This window comes from Mobula birostris, chromosome 30 (assembly GCF_030028105.1).
Source record: "Mobula birostris isolate sMobBir1 chromosome 30, sMobBir1.hap1, whole genome shotgun sequence".
Classification (NCBI taxonomy): Eukaryota; Metazoa; Chordata; class Chondrichthyes; order Myliobatiformes; family Myliobatidae; genus Mobula; species Mobula birostris.
The window spans coordinates 35445454-35467265 of NC_092399.1; the positions used below are offsets into that span (position 1 = coordinate 35445454).

Below are 21812 nucleotides of genomic sequence, written 5' to 3' on the forward strand. Positions count from 1 at the left end.
TGGTTCATTTTGGTAGGTCAAATACGATGGCAGAATATTGTATTAATGGCAAGACTCTTGGCAGTGTGGAGGATCAGAGGGATCTTGGGGTCCGAGTCCATAGGACACTCAAAGCTGCTACGCAGGTTGACTCTGTGGCTAAGAAAGCATACGGTGCACTGCCTTTCATCAACCATGGGATTGAGTTTAGGAGCCAAGTGGTAATGTTGCAGCTATATAGGACCCTGGTCCTGACCACTTGGAATACTGTACTGAGTTCTGCTTGCCTCACTACAGGACGGATGTGGAAACCATAGAAATGGTGCAGAGGAGATTTATAACGATGTTGCCTTGACTGGGGAGCATGCCTTATGAGAATAGGTTGAGTGAACTTGGCCTTTCCTTCTCGGAGCAATGGCGGATGAGAACTCACCTGATACAGGAGTATAAGATGATGAGAGGCATTGATCGTGTGGATAGTCAGAGGCTTTTTCCCAGGGCTGAAATGGCTACCACGAGAGGGCAAGCTTTTACAGTGCTTAGAAGTAGGTAGAGAGGAGATGTCAGGGGTAAGTTTTTTACGTCGAGAGTGGTGAGTGCGTGCAATGGCCTGACAGCTGCGGTCGTGGAGACGGAAATTATAGGGTCTTTTAAAAGACTCCTGGACAGGTACATGGGGCTTGGCAAAATAAAGGGCTATAGGTAAACCTAGGTAGTTCTAAGGTAAGGACATGTTTGGCACAGTTTTGTGGGCCGAAGGGCCTGTATTGTGCTGTAGGTTTTCTACGTTTCTATGTCTCTATTTCAGTCAAGCTGCCGGAGGAAGTGGTAGAGGTGTGTACCATCACATTTAGATGACAGTTGGACTGGAACATGGTTTGGAAAGATTAGAGGGATGTGGTCCGAATGCAGGCAAATGGGACGAGCTTGGATAGACATCTGGGTTTGCATGGACCATTTGGATCTGAGGGCTTGTTTGTGTGTGGGATGACGCTCTGACCCCAATCTGCCGTCTCTTGTGTCTCCAGTATCAGCATTGTCTCAGCCTCAGTGTCATGGTCAAGAGAGAGTGAGGGGTGGGAGTGCCCACAGGAAATGTTGGGGACATGGGCACAAAATAACCAAATCTGCATTAAAATGGACGCCTACCCTTCCTGCAACAGGCCTCAGGCTTCTTTCTTTATTTCCAGTATTTGGTTTTGGGATTGGGATAGGTTTAATATTCTTCCATGTACCGAGATCCAGTGAAAAGCTTGTCTTGCATTTTGTTCAGACAGATTACACAGTGCTTTGAGGTACAAGAAGGTAAAATAATAACAGAAGGCAGGATAAAGTGTATCAGCCCCAGAGAGAGTGCAGTGCAGGTAAACAATAAAGTACAAGATCATAATGCGGTAGATTGTGATGTCATCAGTGCATCTTATGGTACGGGTGTGGGGGGTTTCCATGACGATCTGAGCCATTTCCACAACACTCTTGCATTTTCTTGTCGTCACGCACAAGATCATAATGAGACAGATTGTGATGTCATCAGTGCATCTTATTTTTCTTGGGGACTGTTAAATATTTTGATAACTGCCGGACAGGAGTTGTCCACTACACAGTCCAAGGTCTGTGCTCGTCTCTGTCGAAGAGGGGAGTACCTTCTTACTTTGTGTCTACAGTATTGTTTGAAACTCTATTGTTTTCCCGTGGAACATCCTAATGAACCGCTGTAAAGTTTCTGCACTGCTGCTCCTCGGCCTGTCGGCTGTTGGGGCTGCAGTTGCCTTCAGCCTGTGGGCCCGCAGGAAGAATGCCAGGAAGGGCCCCCTCAGAGGGGAAGCTGAACTAGGAGCAGAGGTGGCCCAGCAGGAAGTTTGGGGAATGGTGCCCAGTGTTGAGCAAGTGGAGCCTGAAAGCGGGAGATGCTCTCGTCTCGCACTCATACTCGAGACAGATCTGGAGTATGAAAGCTCAGATCCAGAGGTTACTGAGTCGGAAGATGAAATGGGAGATCTATGTCCAGGTGAGAGTAATCTGTATTTACAGGCAGGTTATTCAGAGCTCAGCACTGGGAATCTGAATATAGAACCAGGGAGCCAGAATATGGCTGATAATATGGAAGAAAGGGACAAAGGAAAGCAGCATGGAATTAGTCCTCAAGAACAGCCAGGTGGAAAGCCAGGTCACAAGTCAGCCCTCAGGAATTTTCTTCCAGATGTGGCCAGCCCAACAATGACCCAAGTGGGTGAAAATAAGGATACCGGGGATAAGAACATGATAAATGAAAACCACAATGAAGGAATGGTTGCAGAGGAGAAAGTGGAAAATGAAAACAAAGACAATGTAATTGTCACAGAAGAGAAAGTGAGATGTGACAGTGAGGATCAAGCAGTGGGTGGCGAAGAACAAGTGAAGAACTATGAAGAGAGCCCAGATTGTGGAACAGGTGACGCTCCAATGGTGCTGATGGGAGAGAGAAGAGTGCCGTTGAGCAGAAGTCTTGAATCTGTAGGAGAAAAGCCAATATTTGAACAAAGAAGGTCCATGGAGGTGAGATCGGTGGAGCACAGGAAGAAACTGAGCAAGAGAGGAGAGCCACCAAGAGGTCAAAAATTCAATACAGATTGGCAGAGATGTGGACAGCCAGAACGCAGAGATGAGGAAGTGGATTTCACAATTTATAAACCGGTGGCTGAAGATATGACACTACGATCAAGATTCGGGAAAGAGGATTCGGTAGCTGTCACAAACGACACAGAAGTTTCGAATCCAAATTCTTGCATGAAAGCTGCAGGTAAAAGTCATTATATAAGTGTGTGAGTGTGTGTGTGTGTGTCTGAGTGTGTGTGTGTGTGTGTGTGAGAGAGAGAGAGAGAGAGACAGAGAGATAGAGAGAGTGTTTAAGAGAATAAATATCAATGCATAATTGCTGTATCAAGTTTTTATATAAAATGGTGTATTTTCTTGGTCATCTGCTGCTGTAACCCATCCACTTTACGGTTCGATGTGTTGTGCATTCAATGTCTTGTTCTACACACCACTGTTGTAACACATGGTTATTATTGTTACTGGTGTCTTCCTGTCAGCTTGAACTAGTCTGGCTATTCTCCACTGACCCTTTTAATTCACAAGGTGTTTCTGCACACACAACTGCCACTCACTGGATGATTTTTTATTTTGCACCATTTTCTGAAATCTCAAGAATCAGAATCAGAATCAGGTTTATTATCACCAGCATGTGACGTGAAATTTATTAACTTAGCAGCAGCAGTTCAATGCAATACATAATCTAACAGAGAAAAGAAAAAAATGATAAATAAAATTTTAAAATAGTAATAAATAAGCAAATCACTTACTGTATCTGTATATTGAATAGATTTTTATAAAGTGCAAAAACAGAAATACTCCTCATAAAGTATAGCCGCTGTCTTGCCTTCTTTATAACTACATCGATATGTTGGGACCAGGTTAGATCCTCAGAGATCTTGAAACTGCTCATCTCACCACTTCTGATCCCTCTATGGGGATTGGTATGGAGCCTAACCCTACCTCTAACCCTTCCTGAACTCCACAATCAGCTCTTTCGTCTTACTAATGTTGAGTACCAGGTTGTTGCTGCAGCAGCACTCCACTAGTTGGCATATCTCATTCCTGTACGCCCTCTCGTCAACCCCTGAGATTCTACCAACAATGGTTGTATCATCAGCAAATTTATAGATGGTATTTGAGCTATGCCTAGCCACACAGTCTTGTGTACATAGAGAGTAGAGCAGTGGGCTAAGCACACACCCCTGAGGTGCACCAGTGTTGATTGCCAGTGAGAAGGATATGTTATCACCAATCTGCACAGATTGTGGTCTTCTGGTTAGGAGGTCGAGGATCCAACTACAGATGGAGGTACAGAGACTGTTGTGCTTAAAATTTCCTGGAGATCATTAGTTTCTGAAAAACAGAAACCACTCCACATGGCACCAACAATCATTCTGTGGTCAAAGTTACTTCGATCACATTTCTTCCCCATTCTAATATTTGGTCTGAACAACAACTGAACTTCTTGAACATCTCTGTGTGCTTTTATGCATTGAATTGCTGCCAAATAAATGGCTGCTTTGCATAATCTTTCTTTTTTGCTCCCACTCACTTGCCCTCCTCCCTTTTTGAACTCTCATAAAGAAGTAATCTGAGCCAGCCTTTTAAAGTTTAGCTTTATCTGTCACACATTCAGTGAAATTATGGAATTATGATGTAGTGGCCATTACAGAGACTTCACTGGCACCAGGGCAAGAATGGATTCTCAATATTCCTGGATTTCAGTGCTTTAAAAGGGATGGGGGGGGAGGGGAGAAGGGGTGGCATTGCTGGTCAGGGATACTATTGCTAGTAGGCATAAGACAATTCATTTGGAGTACAGGACATCTCAAAGAGAATAGGATAACAACCCCTGTCCGCAAAAGAAGCTTCAATGTTCGATAACTCCTGCTCCTATTTATTAGCCAATACCTCCTGCTAAACATTGTGTGTTTGAGGTCTATGAAGGTATGGTGCTTCCTATGGTTGAATTGTGTTCTAATTATATTTCAGCTCTCACACAAAGAATAGCTACTCTTGTATGAAAATCTGAGAAAACAAACCTCTCGGAGAATTGTCTCAAAGAAGCATATAAGTAGAAGAAGAAAATATGGTGGTGGTAGTGCTATGGGTTCTGATCTGGATCAGGAACTTTCAGTGAGTGGACTTGGTATTGGGAGTTTTTATTTGGAGTCTCCCCAGCAGTTAGGTGAGAGAAGTTATTGGATGCAAGAAGAATGGAAAGTTAACCAAGGGTCTAAAATAGCAGCATTATAATGCCACTGTTCCAATATGAGGCAAAATATTAATGCAAGAACAAACTTGGAAAGAAAAACGAAGAAGGAAAGGGCTGAGAGTGAACTGATAGTGCTTAGAGATTATTTAAAAATACCGAATAGCTCAGTAGATTAAATGTTATTTAAATAACATAATTAAATATTCATTGTAATGCTTTGCTGTCACTGATTCACTTGTGCATTATACCTCATATTATTACCAATATTTTGTTCAACTCTACATTTTACCTTTTTTTCCAACACAATTTCTTTGATATTCACATTCAAAAATGTATTTACACACAGAGAGTGGTGGGTGGGTGGAATGCACTACTGGCAACAATGGTGGAGGCGGATACAATAGGATATTTTAAAGAGACTCTTCGATAGGTACATGGAGTTAAGAAAAATAGAGGGCTACATCATAGGGTAATTCTAGGCAGTTTCTAGAGTAGGTTACTTGGTCGGCACTACATTGTGGGCCAAAGGGCCTGTAATGCACTATGGATTTCTATGTTCTACAGCTACAGAAAGGGTGGGTAATGTAGCAGGATCCTCTTTTGAGTCAGTATGGGTAGAAGTCAGGAACAGGAAGGGAGCAGTTACTCTACTGGGGGTATTCTATAGGCCCCCTGGTAGCAGCAGAGATACAGAGGAGCAGATTGGGAGGCAGATTTTGGAAAAGTACGAAAATAACAGGGTTGTTATCACGGGTGACTTTAACTTCCCTAATATTGATTGGCACCTGATTAGTTCCAAGGGTTTAGATGGGGCAGAGTTCGCTAAGTGTGTCCAGGATGGATTCCAGTCACAGTATGTGGACAGGCCGACTAGGGGGAATGTCATACTAGTTCTAGTACTAGGTAATGACCTGGGTCAGGTCACAGATCTCTCAGTGGGTGAGCATCTGAGGGACAGTGACCGTTAGCATTATCAAGGAAAAGGATAGAATCAGAGAGAACAGGAACATTTTTAATTGGGGAAGGGCAAATTATGAGGCTATAAGGCTAGAACTTGCGGGTGTGAATTGGGATGATGTTTTCCAGGGAAATGTTCTATAGACATGTGGTCGATGTTTAGAGATCTCTTGCAGGATGTTAGGAATAAATTTGTCCCGGTGAGGAAGATAAAGAATGGTAGGGTGAAGGAACCATGGGTGACAAGTGAGGTGGAAAATCTAGTCAGGTGGAAGAAGGCAGCATACATGTTTAGGAAGCAAGGATCAGATGGGTCTATTGAGGAATATAGGGAAGCAAGATAGGAGGTTAAGAAGGGGCTGAGAAGAGCAAGAAGAGGGCATGAGAAGGCCTTGGCGAGTAGGGTAAAGGAAAACCCCAAGGCATTCTTCAATTATGTGAAGAAAAAAAATGACAGGAGTGAAGGTAGGACCAATTAGAGATAAAGGTGGGAAGATGTGCCTGGAGGCTGTGGAAGTGAGCGAGGTCCTCAATGAATACTTCTCTTTGGTATTCACCAATGAGAGGGAACTTGATGATGGTGAGGACAATATGAGTGAGGTTGATGTTCTGGAGCATGTTGATATTAAGGGAGAGGAGGTGTTGGAGTTGTTAAAATACATTAGGACGGATAAGTCGCCGGGACCTGATGGAATATTCCCCAGGCTACTCCACGAAGTGAGTGAAGAGATTGCTGAGCCTCTGGCTAGGATCTTTATGCCCTCGTTGTCCATTCGAATGGTCTGGAGGATTGGAGAGAGGTGAATGTTGTCCCTTTGTTCAAAAAAGGTAGTAAGGATAGTCCGGGAAATTATAGATCAGTGAGCCTGTGGTGGGAAAGCTGTTGGAAAAGATTTTTAGAAATAGGATCTATGGGCATTTAGAGAATTATGGTCTGATCAGGGACAGTCAGCATGGCTTTGTGAAAGGCAGATCGTGTCTAACAAGCCTGATAGAGTTCTTTGAGGAGGTGACCAGGCATATAGATGAGGGTAGTGCAGTGGATGTGATCTATATTGATTTTAGTAAGGCATTTGACAAGGTTCCACACGGTAGGCTTATTCAGAAAGTCAGAAGGCATGGGATCCAGGGAAGTTAGGTCAGGTGGATTCAGAATTGGCTTGCCTGCAGAAGGCAGAGGGTGGTGGTGGAGGGAGTACATTCAGATTGGAGGATTGTGACTGGTGGTGTCCCACAAGGATCTGTTCTGGGACCTCTACTTTTTGTGATTTTTATTAATGACCTGGATGTGGTGATAGAAGGCTGGGTTGGCAAATTTGAAGATGACACAAAGGTTGGTCGTGTTGTAGATAGTGTAGAGGATTGTCGAAGATTGCAGAGAGACAATTGATAGGATGCAGAAGTGGGCTGAGAAGTGGCAGATGGAATTCAACCTGGAGAACTGTGAGGTGGTACACTTTGGAAGGACAAACTCCAAGACAGAGTAGAAAGTAAATGGCAGGATACTTGGTAGTCTGGAGGAGCAGAGGGATCTGCGGGTACATGTTCACAGATCCCTGAAAGTTAACTCACAGGTGGATAGGGTAGTTAAGAAAGCTTATAGGGTGTTAGCTTTCATTAGTCGTGGGATAGAGTTTAAGAGTCGCGATGTAATGATGCAGCTCTATAAAACTCTGGTTAGGCCACACTTGGAGTACTGTGTCCATTTCTGGTCGCCTCACTGTAGGAAGGATGCGGAAGCATTGGAAAGGCTATTGAGGAGATTTACCAGGATGCTGCCTGGTTTATAGAGTACGCATTATGATCAGAAATTAAGGGAGCTAGGGCTTTACTCTTTGGAGAGAAGGAAGATGAGAGGAGACATGATAGAGGTGTACAATATAATAAGAGGAATAGATAGAGTGGATAGCCAGCGCCTCTTCCCCAGGGCACCACTGCTCAATACAAGAGGACATGGCTTTCAGGTAAGGGGTGGGAAGTTCAAGGGGGTTGTTAGAGGAAGGTTTTTCACTCGGAGAGTGGTTGGTGCGTGGAATGCACTTCCTGAGTCAGTGGTGGAGGCAGATACACCAGTGAAATGTAAGAGACTACTAGACAGGTATATGGAGGAAATTAAGGTGGGGGCTTATATAGGAGGCAGCGTTTGAGGGTCGGCACATCATTGTGGGCTGAAGGGCCTGTACCGTGCTGTACTTTTCTATGTTCTATGTTCTGTGAAATGTGTTATCCTGTGTCAATGACTTAATTGAGGCACATGATTTTCATTTTGGGCTGCATTGAAATACCTCTGAAAACCAAGGATTCTCAGCTGGACTGTTCCCTTCCCCTCCCTTCCATATCCCCGACGGTTACCTCGCCTGCAACTGTAAGTGTTGGCATGCATCCATCACCAACATTGCATGCCCACAGCTCACTGCCCTGAACCCGAACAGACTTGGAACTTAGCAGGAAACTGGAGAAGCCAAAGGAAACCCACGCAGCCACAGGGAGAACGAAGAAGCACCGTACTGACAGCAGTGGGAATCGTACCCTGATCCGTAATTGTTGGGGCTGTAAAGTGATTGTGTAAACCGCTACGCTCCTGCAGAGGGATTAGTTTCTTCCACTGACCTGACTGGTACTCTTCAAGGAATTGGTTCTCGTTTCCTTGTTTATTGAGACCATGTTAATGATTCCAGCAATAAATACAGTGATGAGCACAAAACAGCAGAGTGGAATCAAGAATCCTGAGTCACGGTGAAACGCTGGATAAAGACAGATGTAAAGACGAGCTGTATGTCTGCATCTATCCCAACTTGGACAGTCTGGGACTTTACTCCTTGGACTGTAGCAAACTGAAGGGTGACCTTATAGAGGTGTATAAAATCATGAGGGGCACAGGTAGGGTGAATGTACTCAGTCTTTTTCCAAGCAGTGGTGGATCAAGAACTGGAGAGTACATGTTTCAGGTGAAAGGGAAAAGATTTAATGGTTAATTTAAGATTAATTTTGCAAAGTTTAAAGTTCACAGTAAATTTATTATCAAAATCCATACATTCCAGCTTGAGAATCGTTTTCTTGCAGGCATTCACAGTAGAACTAATAATAGTGTAGGGCTCCCGAGGTGAGGTCGACAGCTCGCACCAGCATTCCTATCAGCCAGTGTTCTTGTTTTTAAGATATGTCCATGGTGTGTGTGTTCAATAAAATTATGGTGAGATGTCCAAGTTCACGTATTGTTACATTTTAGCTCGGGTTACACAGTTGTTCACTTGTGTGTTTGTGTGTCACCCTGAATGTAACCGAGGTGTGTGATAATCACCTCCCCGTCTGTATGTGACTGAGTTAGTTCTCACCGAGCTGTTGCACTCTGTCTGTTATTGTGTCTGTCGCAATAAAAACAGCATCTGAGATAAACGAGCTTCTCTCGTTTGTCATTGTGAACCGAATGCTCACCACAATACAATAGAATCAAAGATAATCTACAGAGCCGATAAAACATGTTCACCCCCTTTGGAAGTTTTCACACTTTATTGTTTTACAACGTTGAATCATCGAGGGTTTAATTTGACTTTTTGACACTGATCACCTTTGGCAGCAATTACAGCCTTGAGTCTGTGAGGATAGATCTCTATCAGCTTTGCATCTCTCGACTGTGATTTCTCCACATTCGTTTTTTATAAAACTGCTCAAGCTCTGTCAGATCACATGGGGATCGTGAGTAAACAGTGATTTTCAAGTCCAGACACAAATTCTCACGTGGATTGAGGTCTGAGCTCTTACTTAGACCATATGATCATAAGACATAGGAGCAGAATTATGCCATTTGGCCCATCAACTCTGCTTCATCAATCATGGCTGATCTTTTTTTCTCTCCTCCTCAACCCCGGTCCCTGTAATCTTTGATGCCATTGTCATTAGACCATAAGATATAGAACCAGAAGTAGGCCAATCAGCCCATCATGTCTGTTCTGCCATTCAGTCATGGCTGATCAATTCTTCCAGTCATCCCAACTCCCCTGCCTTCTCCCCATACCCTGTGATGCCCCAGCTAATCAAGAACTGATCTGTCTCTGCCCTAAATGCACCCAATGACTTGTCCTCCACAGCAGCTCGTGGCAACAAATTCCACAGACTTACAACCATCCGACGTCAGTAATTTCCGCATCTCTGTTCTTAATGGACATCCTTCGATCCTGAAGTCGTGCCCGCTTGTTCTAGACTCCCCTACCATGGGGAAGATCCTTTTCACATCTACTCTGTCTAAGTCTTTCAGCATTTGATAGTTTTCAAGGAGATCCCACTTCATATTACTAAATTTCAGTGAGTACAGACCCAGAGACATCAAACGTTCTTTGTATGGTAACCCTTTCAATCTGGGAATTATCCTTGTGAACCTCCCCTGGATTCTCTCCAATGCCAGCACATCTCTTCTAAGATGAGGAACCCTAAACTGTTCACTATACTCAAGGTGAGGCCTCACCAGTGCCTTATAAATCCACAGCATCACATTCCTGCTCTTGCATTCTAGACCTCTTGAAATGAATGTGAACTTTGCATTTGCCTTCCTCACCATCGACTCAACCTGCGTTAACCTTTGGGGTGTTTTGCACAAGGACTCCGAAATCCCTTTGTATCTCAGGTAACTCATGTGTGGCACCTTGTCAAAGGTCTTCTGAAAGTCCAAATATACAACATCCATGACATCCCCTTCATGTATCCTACTTCTAATCTCCTCAAAGAATTCCAACAGGCAGGATTTTCCCTTAAACAAACTTTGATGACTTTATCCAATCTTGTCCTCTGTCACCAAGTACTCCATCGCCTCAAGTTATAAGGGGGCATTGGGAATGGACCCAAATGCAAGACACAGACACTGAAGTACTAGGAACAGGACAAGGAACTTGGAATTAGAAGCCTGGGCTAGGATTCTGAGCCAGAGACTGGATAGGGACCCGGAACCTGGGTCTTGACTCGGGCTTGGACCCCGGATCTAGGCGCGGACAAGATGTGGCTACAGGACTGGACTTGGAACTCCCGCACAGGACGAGGCTCCTGGACTGGACGAGGGATCCCCAGCACCAGGCTGGGCGAGGTACTCCTGGGCAGGACGTGGAACTCCAGGGCAGGACCTGGCTCTTGGACTAGGCTAGGTTTGGCTCTTGGTCTCGGCTCAGTTAGGCCCTTGGGTACGGGCCAGAACCCTTTCCAGGATGCAGGGCTGGGACCCGTTCTAGGACGTAGGGCCGGGATGACTGCCGAGAGTACTTGTCGAGGGAAGTGCCGAGGATACTTGGCGTGGTCACTGCCAAGGATACTTCACAAGGTCACTGCCGAGGATCCTTGATGAAGTGGCAGGTGAAAGTTGCAGGCGAGGTAACCGTCAGGGATATGGAAGGGAGGGGAAAGAAACAGTCCAGCAGAGAATCCTTGGTTTTCACAGGTATTTAAATGCAGCCAACAATGAAAATCATGTGCCTCAATTAAGGCACCCAATGGAATAAGGGAAAACTGAAAAACTGGGAATAAGGATCGATGAACCAGACCATGAACCGGAGTGCAGATTTCACAGACCGCACTATGACAGCTCATCCTTAACAATTGACTTTAACATCTTCCCAACCACTGACGTCAGACTCACGGGTCTATAATTTCCTGTCTGCTGACTTCCTCCTTTCTTAAAGTGTGGAGTGACATTTGGAATTTTCCAGTTCTCTGGCACCATGCCGGAGTCCAATGATTTTTGAAAGATCATTCCTAATGTCACCACAATCCCTAATGCTACCTCTTTCAGAACCCCAGGGTGCAGTTCATCTGGGCTGTGTGACTTGTGCACCTTCAGGTTTTTTAACTTTTTGAGCACCTTCTCTCTTGTAATAGTAACTGCACCCACTTCTCTTCCTTCACACACCACACCAGGCATACTGCTAGTGTCTTCCAGAGTGAAGACTGATACCAGAGTCTGACTACAACTAACTGCTTTCTAAGATGCCTTTAGAGAAGACCTCAGTGATGCTGAAGACCTACACAGGCGAAAAAGTGTCCCGCAAGACAAACTAAAAGTGAAGGTAGTCTGTGGAGGCCAAACACAGCAGTTAGAGCTTTATGTATTGAAAATTGGATGGCCAGCGCTTTCTGGATGTGAATGGTTGAGAAAAATCCATCTAGACTGGTACTCAATCAAAGCTCTCAGTGTGACATCAACAGACAATGGCAACTGTTCACCATGTGGGGATTTCAAGGTGAGCATCAACCCTGTGTTGCGTACTGTGCAGTATCCCCTGCCACAAATAGAAGACATTTTTGCATCTTTGGCAGGCGGGAAGAGGTTGTCAGAGATTGACTTGTCACAAGCCTATCTGCAGATGGAAATTGAGCAGTCAAGCAGGAAGTTCCTCACAATATCACTCACAGGGACTGTTCCAGTCTGTCACGCCAGCCAAGAGCACACCTGAGTCGATTGCATCCAACAAGACGGGCACATTACAGTCACCGGACTTACCTCTCAGTGATGACCATGTCACTGACAGCAAGGTGACACTGGAAACCGAGAATGTTGTAGCAAACAAGACAGCTACGAAACCCAATGTCACTCCATAGGTCCAGAGGCGCTACCCTGAAAGAAATAGAGAGATACCCAAAAGACTGAAACTTTAGAACTGTTAATTAGTTAAAAACTGTTATTGTGAAAGCATCTTTATTTGGAATCTGGGTTTCCGAAAGGGAAACTTAATGTTTTGTACATATAGAGCTCTTTGGTTTTGCTGACGTTGAATGAGAAGTTGTTGTTATGGCACCATTCATCTAGATTTTCAATCTCCCTGTAAATTGATTTCCCACCAGTTTTGATTCAGACAACAACAGCGGTGTTGTCAGCAAACTGGAATACAGCATTGGAGTGATCCTTGGCCTCACAGTCATAAGTATAAAGCGAGTAAAGCAGGGGATGAAGCACACTGCCTCGTGGTGCACCTGTGCTGATGGCGATTGTGGAAGGGATGCTGTTGCCATTCTGAACTGACTGGGGTCTATTAGTGAGGAAATTGTGGACCCATTTACACAGGAGGTGTTGGAATTTATTGATTAGTTTTGATGCAATGATAGTGTTGAACACTGAGCTGTAGTCAATGAAGAGCATCCTGCTGTGTGCATCTTCCCAGTCCAGATGTTCTCAGGCTGAGTGAAGAGCCAATGAAACAGCATCTGCTGTGACCTGTTGTGATGGTGGGCAGACTGGAGTGGATGCAAGTCACACCTCAGGCAGGAATTGATATGTTCCAACACCAGATGAAGTATGGTCTACTGAATGATAATCATTGAATCAGGTTACCTCGTTCTTCTTGGACACCAGTTCGACCCATCCCTTCTTGAAGCAGGTGGGTACCTTAGACTGACACAGCGAAAGGTTAAAGATAACAGTAAGTACCAGCCAGCTGATTCGCACAGATCTTTAGTATTTGGTCAAGTACACTGTCTGGACTGGTTGATTTCCCTGGGTTCACCTTCCTGAAGGATGCTTTCACGTCAGTCTCAAAGACTGAAATCATGGGTCATCAGAGGCTGTGGGAGTCCATAATAGTGCCTCTAGTTCATCTGGGAGTGAAATCTCAATAGTTATTAGAGTGAATTAAACTTTTAGCATAACATTCTCCACCAAAAGGCCTGTACTGTGGTTTAGTGTTTGTTCTCATTTCTGGTAATTTCATGCCCTTTCCTGCACATTAACATCCTTTCCCTGCCCTAGGCACCTGTTCCCTGGCTTCCTAACTCCCAACCATTTACCCCTACTTCACTCTCCACTTTCCCATCCAATTACACCCTCCCTCCCTCTGCCCCTTCATTACCCTCACACCCTCCACTTCCCTTCCAGCAACTCTCTGACTGATGTGTCCTCTCTGTTTTCCTCACAAGACTTGTTCGTGGATGAAGGTATTAGAGCCATACGCAGGGGGAGTCATCTGCTGAAGGTCAGGTCTCCCTCATGGATGAGATTCCGCTTGTACAAGCTGCAGAAGGAATATCAGACAGTTGGTACAGCTCAAAAAAGATCTGCAAGTGGGCCAGGAACCAAACCTGTGAGTGTTGTGCGAGACTTGGAGAGATGGTGGGATAGGAAGTGCACTTAAAGAAAGTTGAGAAACGTATTTGTCCAAGGGGCCACAATGCCAGTGATTAGACCTTGATTCATCGTACCACACCATGTTGAAACCAGTAGATTTGCTGCCCCAAGGAAGCTGTGATCTGGACAAAAGCAGCAGAATAAAGAAAATACAATTTATTTTATTTTATTTTGAGATACAGCACAGTAGAGGCCTTTCAGTCCCAACACCCACCTATTTTACAATAGCCCAATGACTGGACAATTTACAATGACTAATTCACCAACTAACCGGTACGACTTTGGACCGTGGAGGAAAGTGCACCACCCAGAGGGAACCCACTTGATCACAGGGAGTATGTGTAAACCCATTACAGACAGCGTCAGAATTGAAATCTGAACTCCGACGCTCCGAGCTGTAATAGCATCCTGGTAACTGCTACGCGAGAGAGATGCCCATTGATCTCTGTGCTGTCTGTGTGGAGTTTGCACGTTCTCCCTGTGAACGCATGTGTTTGCCCTGGGAGCTTCAGTTTCCTCTCACTATTTAATATTTTTTTTACTGTCACACGTAACGAGATGTAGTGTGAAACTTTGTTTTCTTGATCACTCTACAGTAAATTGGACTTTGCATTTTTTTCCTGTTCACAAAATAGCCTGTGCCTTTACTCCTTAAACTAAAGTGAATGAGCATACCAGTCCCTACCCAATATTCCATCTGCCACTTCTTTGCCCTTCTCCTCATCTGTCTAACTCTTTCTGCAGACTCTCTGCTTCCTCAGTTCTACCAGCCCCTCTGCCTATCTTTGCATTATTGTCTGCAAACTTGGCCACAAAACCATCTGCTACATCATCCAAATCATTGACATTCAATGCGAAAAGGAACAGTTCCAATTCTGTCCCCTGTGGAACAACACTGATCACTGGCAGCCAACCAGAACAGGCCTCCTTTTTCCCCAATCTCACACTACTCAGACAATCTCCTGTCTATGCTTGTGGGCTCGTAGCTTCTTAAACAGCTTCATGTTCAGCACCTTGTCAAATGACTCAAGAAAATCCAAGTAAATAACATCCACTGACTCTTTCGTCTCTCCTGGTTCAATGAACTTACCTACCTCAGACCTTTCAGTTTCCCAAGTACCTTCTTCTTGGTAATATCAACTTTACTCACTTCATCCATGGTTTGCTCAACCTGTCTTCATAGACATGCTCTCTGGTCTAGGCAGCATCCGGGTAAATCTCTGCTCCCTCTCCAAAGCTTCCTATAGTAAGGCAAGCTGAACTGTGTCCGTGGGATAGAAGCTGTCCTTGAGCCTGGTGGTTCGTGTTTTCAGTCTTGTTTATTTTGATGGGAGAGGGGAGATGCATGCATGTCTGGGATGAGGGTGGTCTTTGAGTAGACTGTATGTTTCCAGCAACTACAGAATCTCTTGTGTTTATTAATCTGAATCTGAATATCTCATTCTGATCTCTGCTGCTGTTCTACCTCAAACCCACCCCGACCCACCCGACCCCCTTCAGTCTCGATTTATGACATCGAGGAGGTGAGGGCAGATCACCATTCAGAGGTGACCTTGGAGAATCGCAGTGATTACAACTTCAGCATCATCTTTAAAGGAAGGAAAAAGAACTTGGACCTGGTGGCCAACAGTGCCAAGGAAGCTCAGGACTGGATTAATGGCCTTAATAATCTGAAGAAGTACTATACCAGAAAGGAATGGAGAGAGAAGGTTTGGATGGGACTGTATCCCACTGTTTGGGTTTGGATGGGACCCTATCCCACTGTTTGGGTTTGGATGGGACCGTATCCCACCGCTTGGGTTTGGATGGGACCATATCCAGTGCTACGTGACAGTGATGGTAAGAATTGGAGGAGATGGCAGTTGAATGCATGGCTGAGGAGTTGGTGCAGGGAGCAGGGTCTTAGATTTTTAGATCATTGGGATCTCTTCTGGGGAAGGTGGGACGTGTACAGATTGGATGGGTTGCACCTGAACTCGAGGGGGAGCACTATCCTTGCAGGTAGGTTTGCTAGCATGGTTCGGGAGGGTTTAAAATAATTTGCAAGGGGGATGGGACCCAGAGCGATAGAGCAGTGAAAGAAGTGCATGGAGTAAAGCCAGAACTAACATATAGAGAGGCTTTGAGGAAAGAGAAGCAGAATAAACGGTGTAAAGACGGTAAGGTAGAAGGGCTGAAATGTGTGTACCTCAATGCAAGAAGCATCAGGATCAAAGGTGATGAACTGAGAGCTTGGATACATACATGGAATTATGATGTACTGGCCATTACAGAGACTTGGCTGGCACCAGGGCAGGAATGGATTCTCAATATTCCTGGATTTCAGTGCTTTAAAAGGGATAGGGAGGGCGGAAAAAGGGGAGGAGGGGTGGCATTACTGGTCAGGGATACTATTACAGCTACAGAAAGGGTGGGTAACGTAGCAGGATCCTCTTTTGAGTCAATATAGGTGGAAGTCAGGAACAGGAAGGGAGCAGTTACTCTATTGGGGGTATTCTATTGGGGGTATTCTCTGGTAGCAGCAGGGATACAGAGGAGCAGATTGGGAGGCAGGTTTTGGAAAAGAGCAAAAATAACAGGGTTGTTATCATGGGTGATTTTAACTTCCCTAATATTGATTGGGACCTGATTAGTTCCAAGGGGTTAGATGTGGCAGAGTCTGTTAAGTGTGTCCAGGACGGATTCCTGTCACAGTATGTGGACAGGCCGACCAGGTGGAATGCCATACTAGATAATGAACTGGGTCAGGTCACAGATCTCTCAGTGGGTGAGCATCTGGGGGACAGTGACCACTGCTCCCTGGCCTTTATAATTATCATGGAAAAGGATAGAATCAGAGAGCACAGGAAAAAGGCTAGAACTTGCGGGTGTGAATTGGGATGATGTTTTGCAGGGAAATGCACTATGGACACGTGGTCGAATTTAAGATCTCTTGCAGGATGTTAGGAATAAATTTGTCCCGGTGAGGAAGATAAAGAATGGTAGGGTGAAGGAACCATGGGTGACAAGTGAGGTGGAAAATCTAGTCAGGAGGAAGAAGGCAGCATGCATGAGGTTTAGGAAGCAAGGATCAGATGGGTATATTGAGGAATATAGGGAAGCAAGAAAGGAGCTTAAGAAGGGGCTGAGAAGAGCAAGAAGGGGGCATGAGAAGGCCTTGGCAAGAAGGGTAAAGGAAAACCCCAAGGCATTCTTCAATTATGTGAAGAAAAAAAGGATGACAGGAGTGAAGGTAGGACCGATTAGAGATAAAAGTGAGATGATGTGCCTGGAAGCTGTGGAAGTGAGTGAGGTCCTCAATGAATACTTCTCTTCGGTATTCACCAATGAGGGGGAACTTGATGATGGTGAGGACAATATGAGTGAGGTTGATGTTCTGGAGCATGTTGATATTAAGGGAGAGGAGGTGTTGGAGTTGTTAAAATACATTAGGACAGATAAGTCCCCGGGGCCTGACGGAATATTCCCCAGGCTGCTCCACGAGACGAGAGAAGAGATTGCTGAGCCTCTGGCTAGGATCTTTATGTCCTCATTGTCCACGGGAATGGTACCGGAGGATTGGAGGGAGGTGAATGTTGTCCCCTTGTTCAAAAAAGGTAGTAGGGATCGTCTGGGTAATTATAGACCAATGAGTCTTACGTCTGTGGTGGAAAAGCTGTTGGAAAAGATTCTTAGAGATAGGATCTATGTTCATTTAGAGAATCATGGTCTGATCAGGGACAGTCAGCATGGCTTTGTGAAGAGTAGATCGTGTCTAACAAGCCTGATAGAGCTCTTTGAGGAGGTGAATAGGTATATAGATGAGGGTAGTGCAGTGGATGTGGTCTATATGGATTTTAGTAAGGCATTTGACAAGGTTCCACACGGTAGGCTTATTCAGAAAGTTGGTAGGCGTGGGATCCAGGGAAGTTTGGCCAGGTGGATTCAGAATTGGCTTGCCTACAGAAGGCAGAGGGTGGTGGTGGAGGGAGTACATTCAGATTGGAGGATTGTGACTAGTGGTGTCCCACAAGGATCTGTTCTGGGACTTCTACTTTTTGTGATTTTTATTAACGACCTGGATGTGGGGGTAGAAGGGTGGGTTGGCAAGTTTGCGGACGACACAAAGTTTGGTGGTGTTGTAGATAGTGTAGAGGATTGTCAAAGATTGCAAGAGACATTGTTAGATTAAGGGAGCTAGGGCTTTACTCTTTGGAGAGAAGGAGGATGAGAGAAGACATGATAGAGGTGTACAAGATAATAAGAGGAATAGATAGAGTGGATAGCCAGCGCCTCTTCCCCAGGGTACCACCGCTCAATGCAAGAGGACATGGCTTTAATGTAAGGGGTGGGAAGTTCAAGGGGGATATTAGAGGAAGGTTTTTTATTCAGAGAGTGGTTGGTGCGTGGAATGCACTGCCTGAGTCAGTGGTAGAGGCAGATACACTAGTGAAGTTTAAGAGACTACTACACAGGTATATGGAGGAATTTAAAGTGGGGGCTTATATGGGAGGCAGGGTTTGAGGGTCGACACAACATTGTGGGCTGAAGGGCCTGTACTGTGCTGTACTATTCTATGTTCTATATTCTATGTTCTATCCCACTGTTTGGATGTGGATGGGACCGAATGGCTACAGGGAGGTAGTCACACCTAGGCTGTCGGAAGCAGTTCATTGGGTGACAGTCAGAGGGGGGAAAGTGAAGGTGAGCAGACAGGTAGTGCAGAGCACCCCTGTAGCCATTCCCTTGAATAATAAGTTTACCGTCCTGGATACTGTTGACGGGGACGACCGAACAGGTGTGAGGCACGGTGGCAGGGCTTCTGGCACTGAGACTGACTTAGTGGTGCAGAAGGGTGGGACGGAGAAGAGGAGAGCTGTCGTCATTGGAGACTCTATAGTCAGGGGAGCAGACAGGAGATTTTGTGGATGTGAGAAGGACACCCGCATGGTTTGTTGCCTCCCGGGTGCCAGAGTCCGGGATGTCTCTGACCGGGTGCACGACATCCTGGTACGAAAGGGAAAGCAACCAGAAGTCGTGATACATGTTGGGACCAACGACATAGGCAGGAAGGGGGATGAGGTCCTGAAGTGTGAGTTTCGGGAACTAGGCAGAAGGCTGAAGAACAGGAGCTCAAGAGTGGCGTTCTCAGGATTGCTGCCAGTGCTACGTGACAGTGATGGTAAGAATTGGAGGAGATGGCAATTGAATGCATGGCTGAGGAGTTGGTGCAGGGGGCAGGGTTTTAGATTTTCGGATCATTGGGATCTCTTCTAGGGAAGGTGGGACCTGCACAGATTGGATGGGTTGCACCTGAACTCGTGGGGGAGCACTATCCTTGCAGGTAGGTTTGCTAGCATGGTTCGGGAGGGTTTAAAATAATTTGCAAGGGGGATGGGACCCAGAGCGATAGAGCAGTGAAAGAAGTGCATGGAGTAAAGCCAGATCTAACATACAGAGAGGCTTTGAGGAAAGAGAAGCAGAATAAACGGTGTAAAGACACTAAAGTAAAAGAGCTGAAATATGTGTACCTCAGTGCAAGAAGCATCAGGAACAAAGGTGATGAACTGAGAGCTTGGATACATACATGGAATTATGATGTAGTGGCCATTACAGAGACTTGGCTAGCAATAGGGCAGGAATGGATTCTCAATATTCTTAGATTTCAGTGCTTTAAAAGGGATAGAGAGGGCGGAAAAAGGGGAGGAGGGGTGGCATTACAGGTCAAGGATACTATTACAGCTACAGAAAGGGTGGGTAATGTAGCAGGATCCTCTTTTGAGTCAGTATGGGTGGAACAGGAAGGGAGCAGTTACTCTGTTGGGGGTATTCCATAGACCCCCTGGTAGCAGCAGAGATACAGAGGAGCAGATTGGGAGGCAGATTTTGGAAAAGAGCAAAAATAACAGGGTTGTTATCATGAGTGATTTTAACTTCCCTAATATTGATTGGCACCTGATTAGTTCCAAGGGTTTAGATGGGGCAGAGTTTGTTAAGTGGGTCCAGGACGGATTCCTGTCACAGTATGTGGACAGGCCGACCAGGGGGAATGCCATACTAGATCTAATAATGAACCGGGTCAGGTCACAGATCTCTCAGTGGGTGACCATCTGGGGGACAGTGACCACTGCTCCCTGGCCTTTAGCATTATCATGGAAAAGGATAGAATCATAGTCATAGTCATAGTCATAGTCATACTTTATTTATCCCGGAGGAAATTGATTTTCATTACAGTTGCACCATAAATATAAATAGTAATAGTAATACTTCTATTAGTAAATAGTAATAGTCATGGAAATAATAAATAGTAATAGAATAGTAATAGAGAAATAGTAATAAAGAAGTTAAATAGTAATATGTAAATTATGAAATAAGTCCAGGACCAGCCTATCGGGTCACGTTGTCTGACCCTCCAAGGGAGGAGTTGTAAAGTTTGATGGTCACGGGCAGGAATGACTTCCTATAACGCTCTGTGCTGCATCTCGGAGGAATGAGTCTCTGGCTGAATGTACTCCTGTGCCCACCCAGTACATTATGTAGTGGATGGGAGACATTAACCAAGATGGCATGCAACTTAGACAGCATCCTCTTTTCAGACACCAGCGTGAGAGTGTCCAGTTCCCTCCCAACAACATCACTGGCCTTACGAATGAGTTTGTTGATTCTGTTGGTGTCTGCTACTCTCAGCTTGCTGCCCCAGCACACAACAGTAAACATGATAGCACTGACTCATAGAACATCCTCAGCATCATCTGGCAGATGTTAAAGGACCTGTCTCCTTAGGAAATAGAGACAGCTCTGACCCTTCTTATAGACAGCCTCGTGTTCTTAGACCAGTCCAGTTTATTGTCAATTCGTATCCCCAGGTATTTATAATCCTTCACCATGTCCACACTGACCCCCTGGATGGAAACAGGAGTCACTGGTACCTTAGCTCTCCTCAGGTCTACCACCAGCTCCTTAGTCTTTTTCACATCAGGGAGGACAGGAAAATTTTTAATTGGGGAAGGGCAAATTATAAGGCCAGAACTTGCGGGTGTGAATTATGATGATGTTTTTGCAGGGAAATGAACTATGGACATATGGTCGATGTTTAGAGATCTCTTGCAGGATGTTAGGGATAAATTTGTTCCGGTGAGAAGGATAAAGAATGGTAGGGTGAAGGAACCATGGATGACAAGTAAGGTGGAAAATCTAGTCAGGTGGAAGAAGCCAGCATATATGAGGTTTATGAAGCAAAGATCAGATGGGTCTATTGAGGAATATAGGGAAGCAAGAAAAGAGCTTAAGAAGGGGCTGATAAGAGCAAGAAGGGGGCATGAGAAGGCCTTGGCGACTAGGGTAAAGGAAAACCCCAAGGCATTCTTCAATTATGTGCAGAAAAAAAGGATGACAGGAGTGAAGGTAGGAACAATTAGAGATAAAGGTGGGATGATGTGCCTGGAGGCTGTGGAAGTGAGCGAGGTCCTCAATGAATACTTCTCTTCAGTATTCACCAATGAGAGGGAACTTGATGATGGTGAGGACAATATGAGTGAGGTTGATGCTCTGGAGCATGTTAGTATTAAGGGAGAGGAGGTGTTGGAGTTGTTAAAATACATTAGGACGGATAAGTCCCCGAGGCCTGACGGAATATTCCCCAGGCAGCTCCAAGTAGCAAGGGAAGCGGTTGCCGAGCCTCTGGCTAGGATCTTTATGTCCTCGTTGTCCACGGGAACGGTACCGGATGATTGGAGGGAGGCGAATGTTGTCCCCTTGTTCAAAAAAGGTAGTGGGGATAGTCCTGGAAATTATAGACCAGTGAGCTTTACGTCTGTGTTGGGAAAGCTGTTGGAAAAGATTTTTAGAGATAGAATGTATCTTCCCCAAGGCACCACTGCTCAATGCAAGAGGACATAGCATGGCTTTCTGAAGGGCAAATCATGTCTAACAAGCCTGATAGAGTTCTTTGAGGAGGTGACCAGGCATATAGATGAGGGTAGTGCAGTGGATGTGATCTATATGGATTTT

The 21812-nt window shown here is 45.1% G+C and overlaps 1 protein-coding gene across 3 annotated transcripts in view; it reads left to right on the forward strand.

Moving 5' to 3' along the window:
* The first annotated feature begins 2681 nt into the window (after window positions 1-2681).
* The window catches only part of LOC140190439 (1-phosphatidylinositol 4,5-bisphosphate phosphodiesterase delta-4-like), a 33766-nt gene continuing 14635 nt past the window's right edge, over window positions 2682-21812 (forward strand). Inside the window, exons 1-3 of one of the 3 annotated variants that reach the window (XM_072247016.1) lie at window positions 2682-2758; window positions 13616-13779; window positions 15324-15662. In XM_072247016.1, the coding sequence (XP_072103117.1) occupies window positions 13686-13779; window positions 15324-15662 (433 nt within the window). In that variant the 5' untranslated portion in view covers window positions 2682-2758; window positions 13616-13685. Of the gene's footprint in view, window positions 2759-13615; window positions 13780-15323; window positions 15663-18734; window positions 18985-21812 lie in introns of those variants that run through there. The other 2 variants (XM_072247018.1, XM_072247017.1) reach the window with 2 other exon arrangements.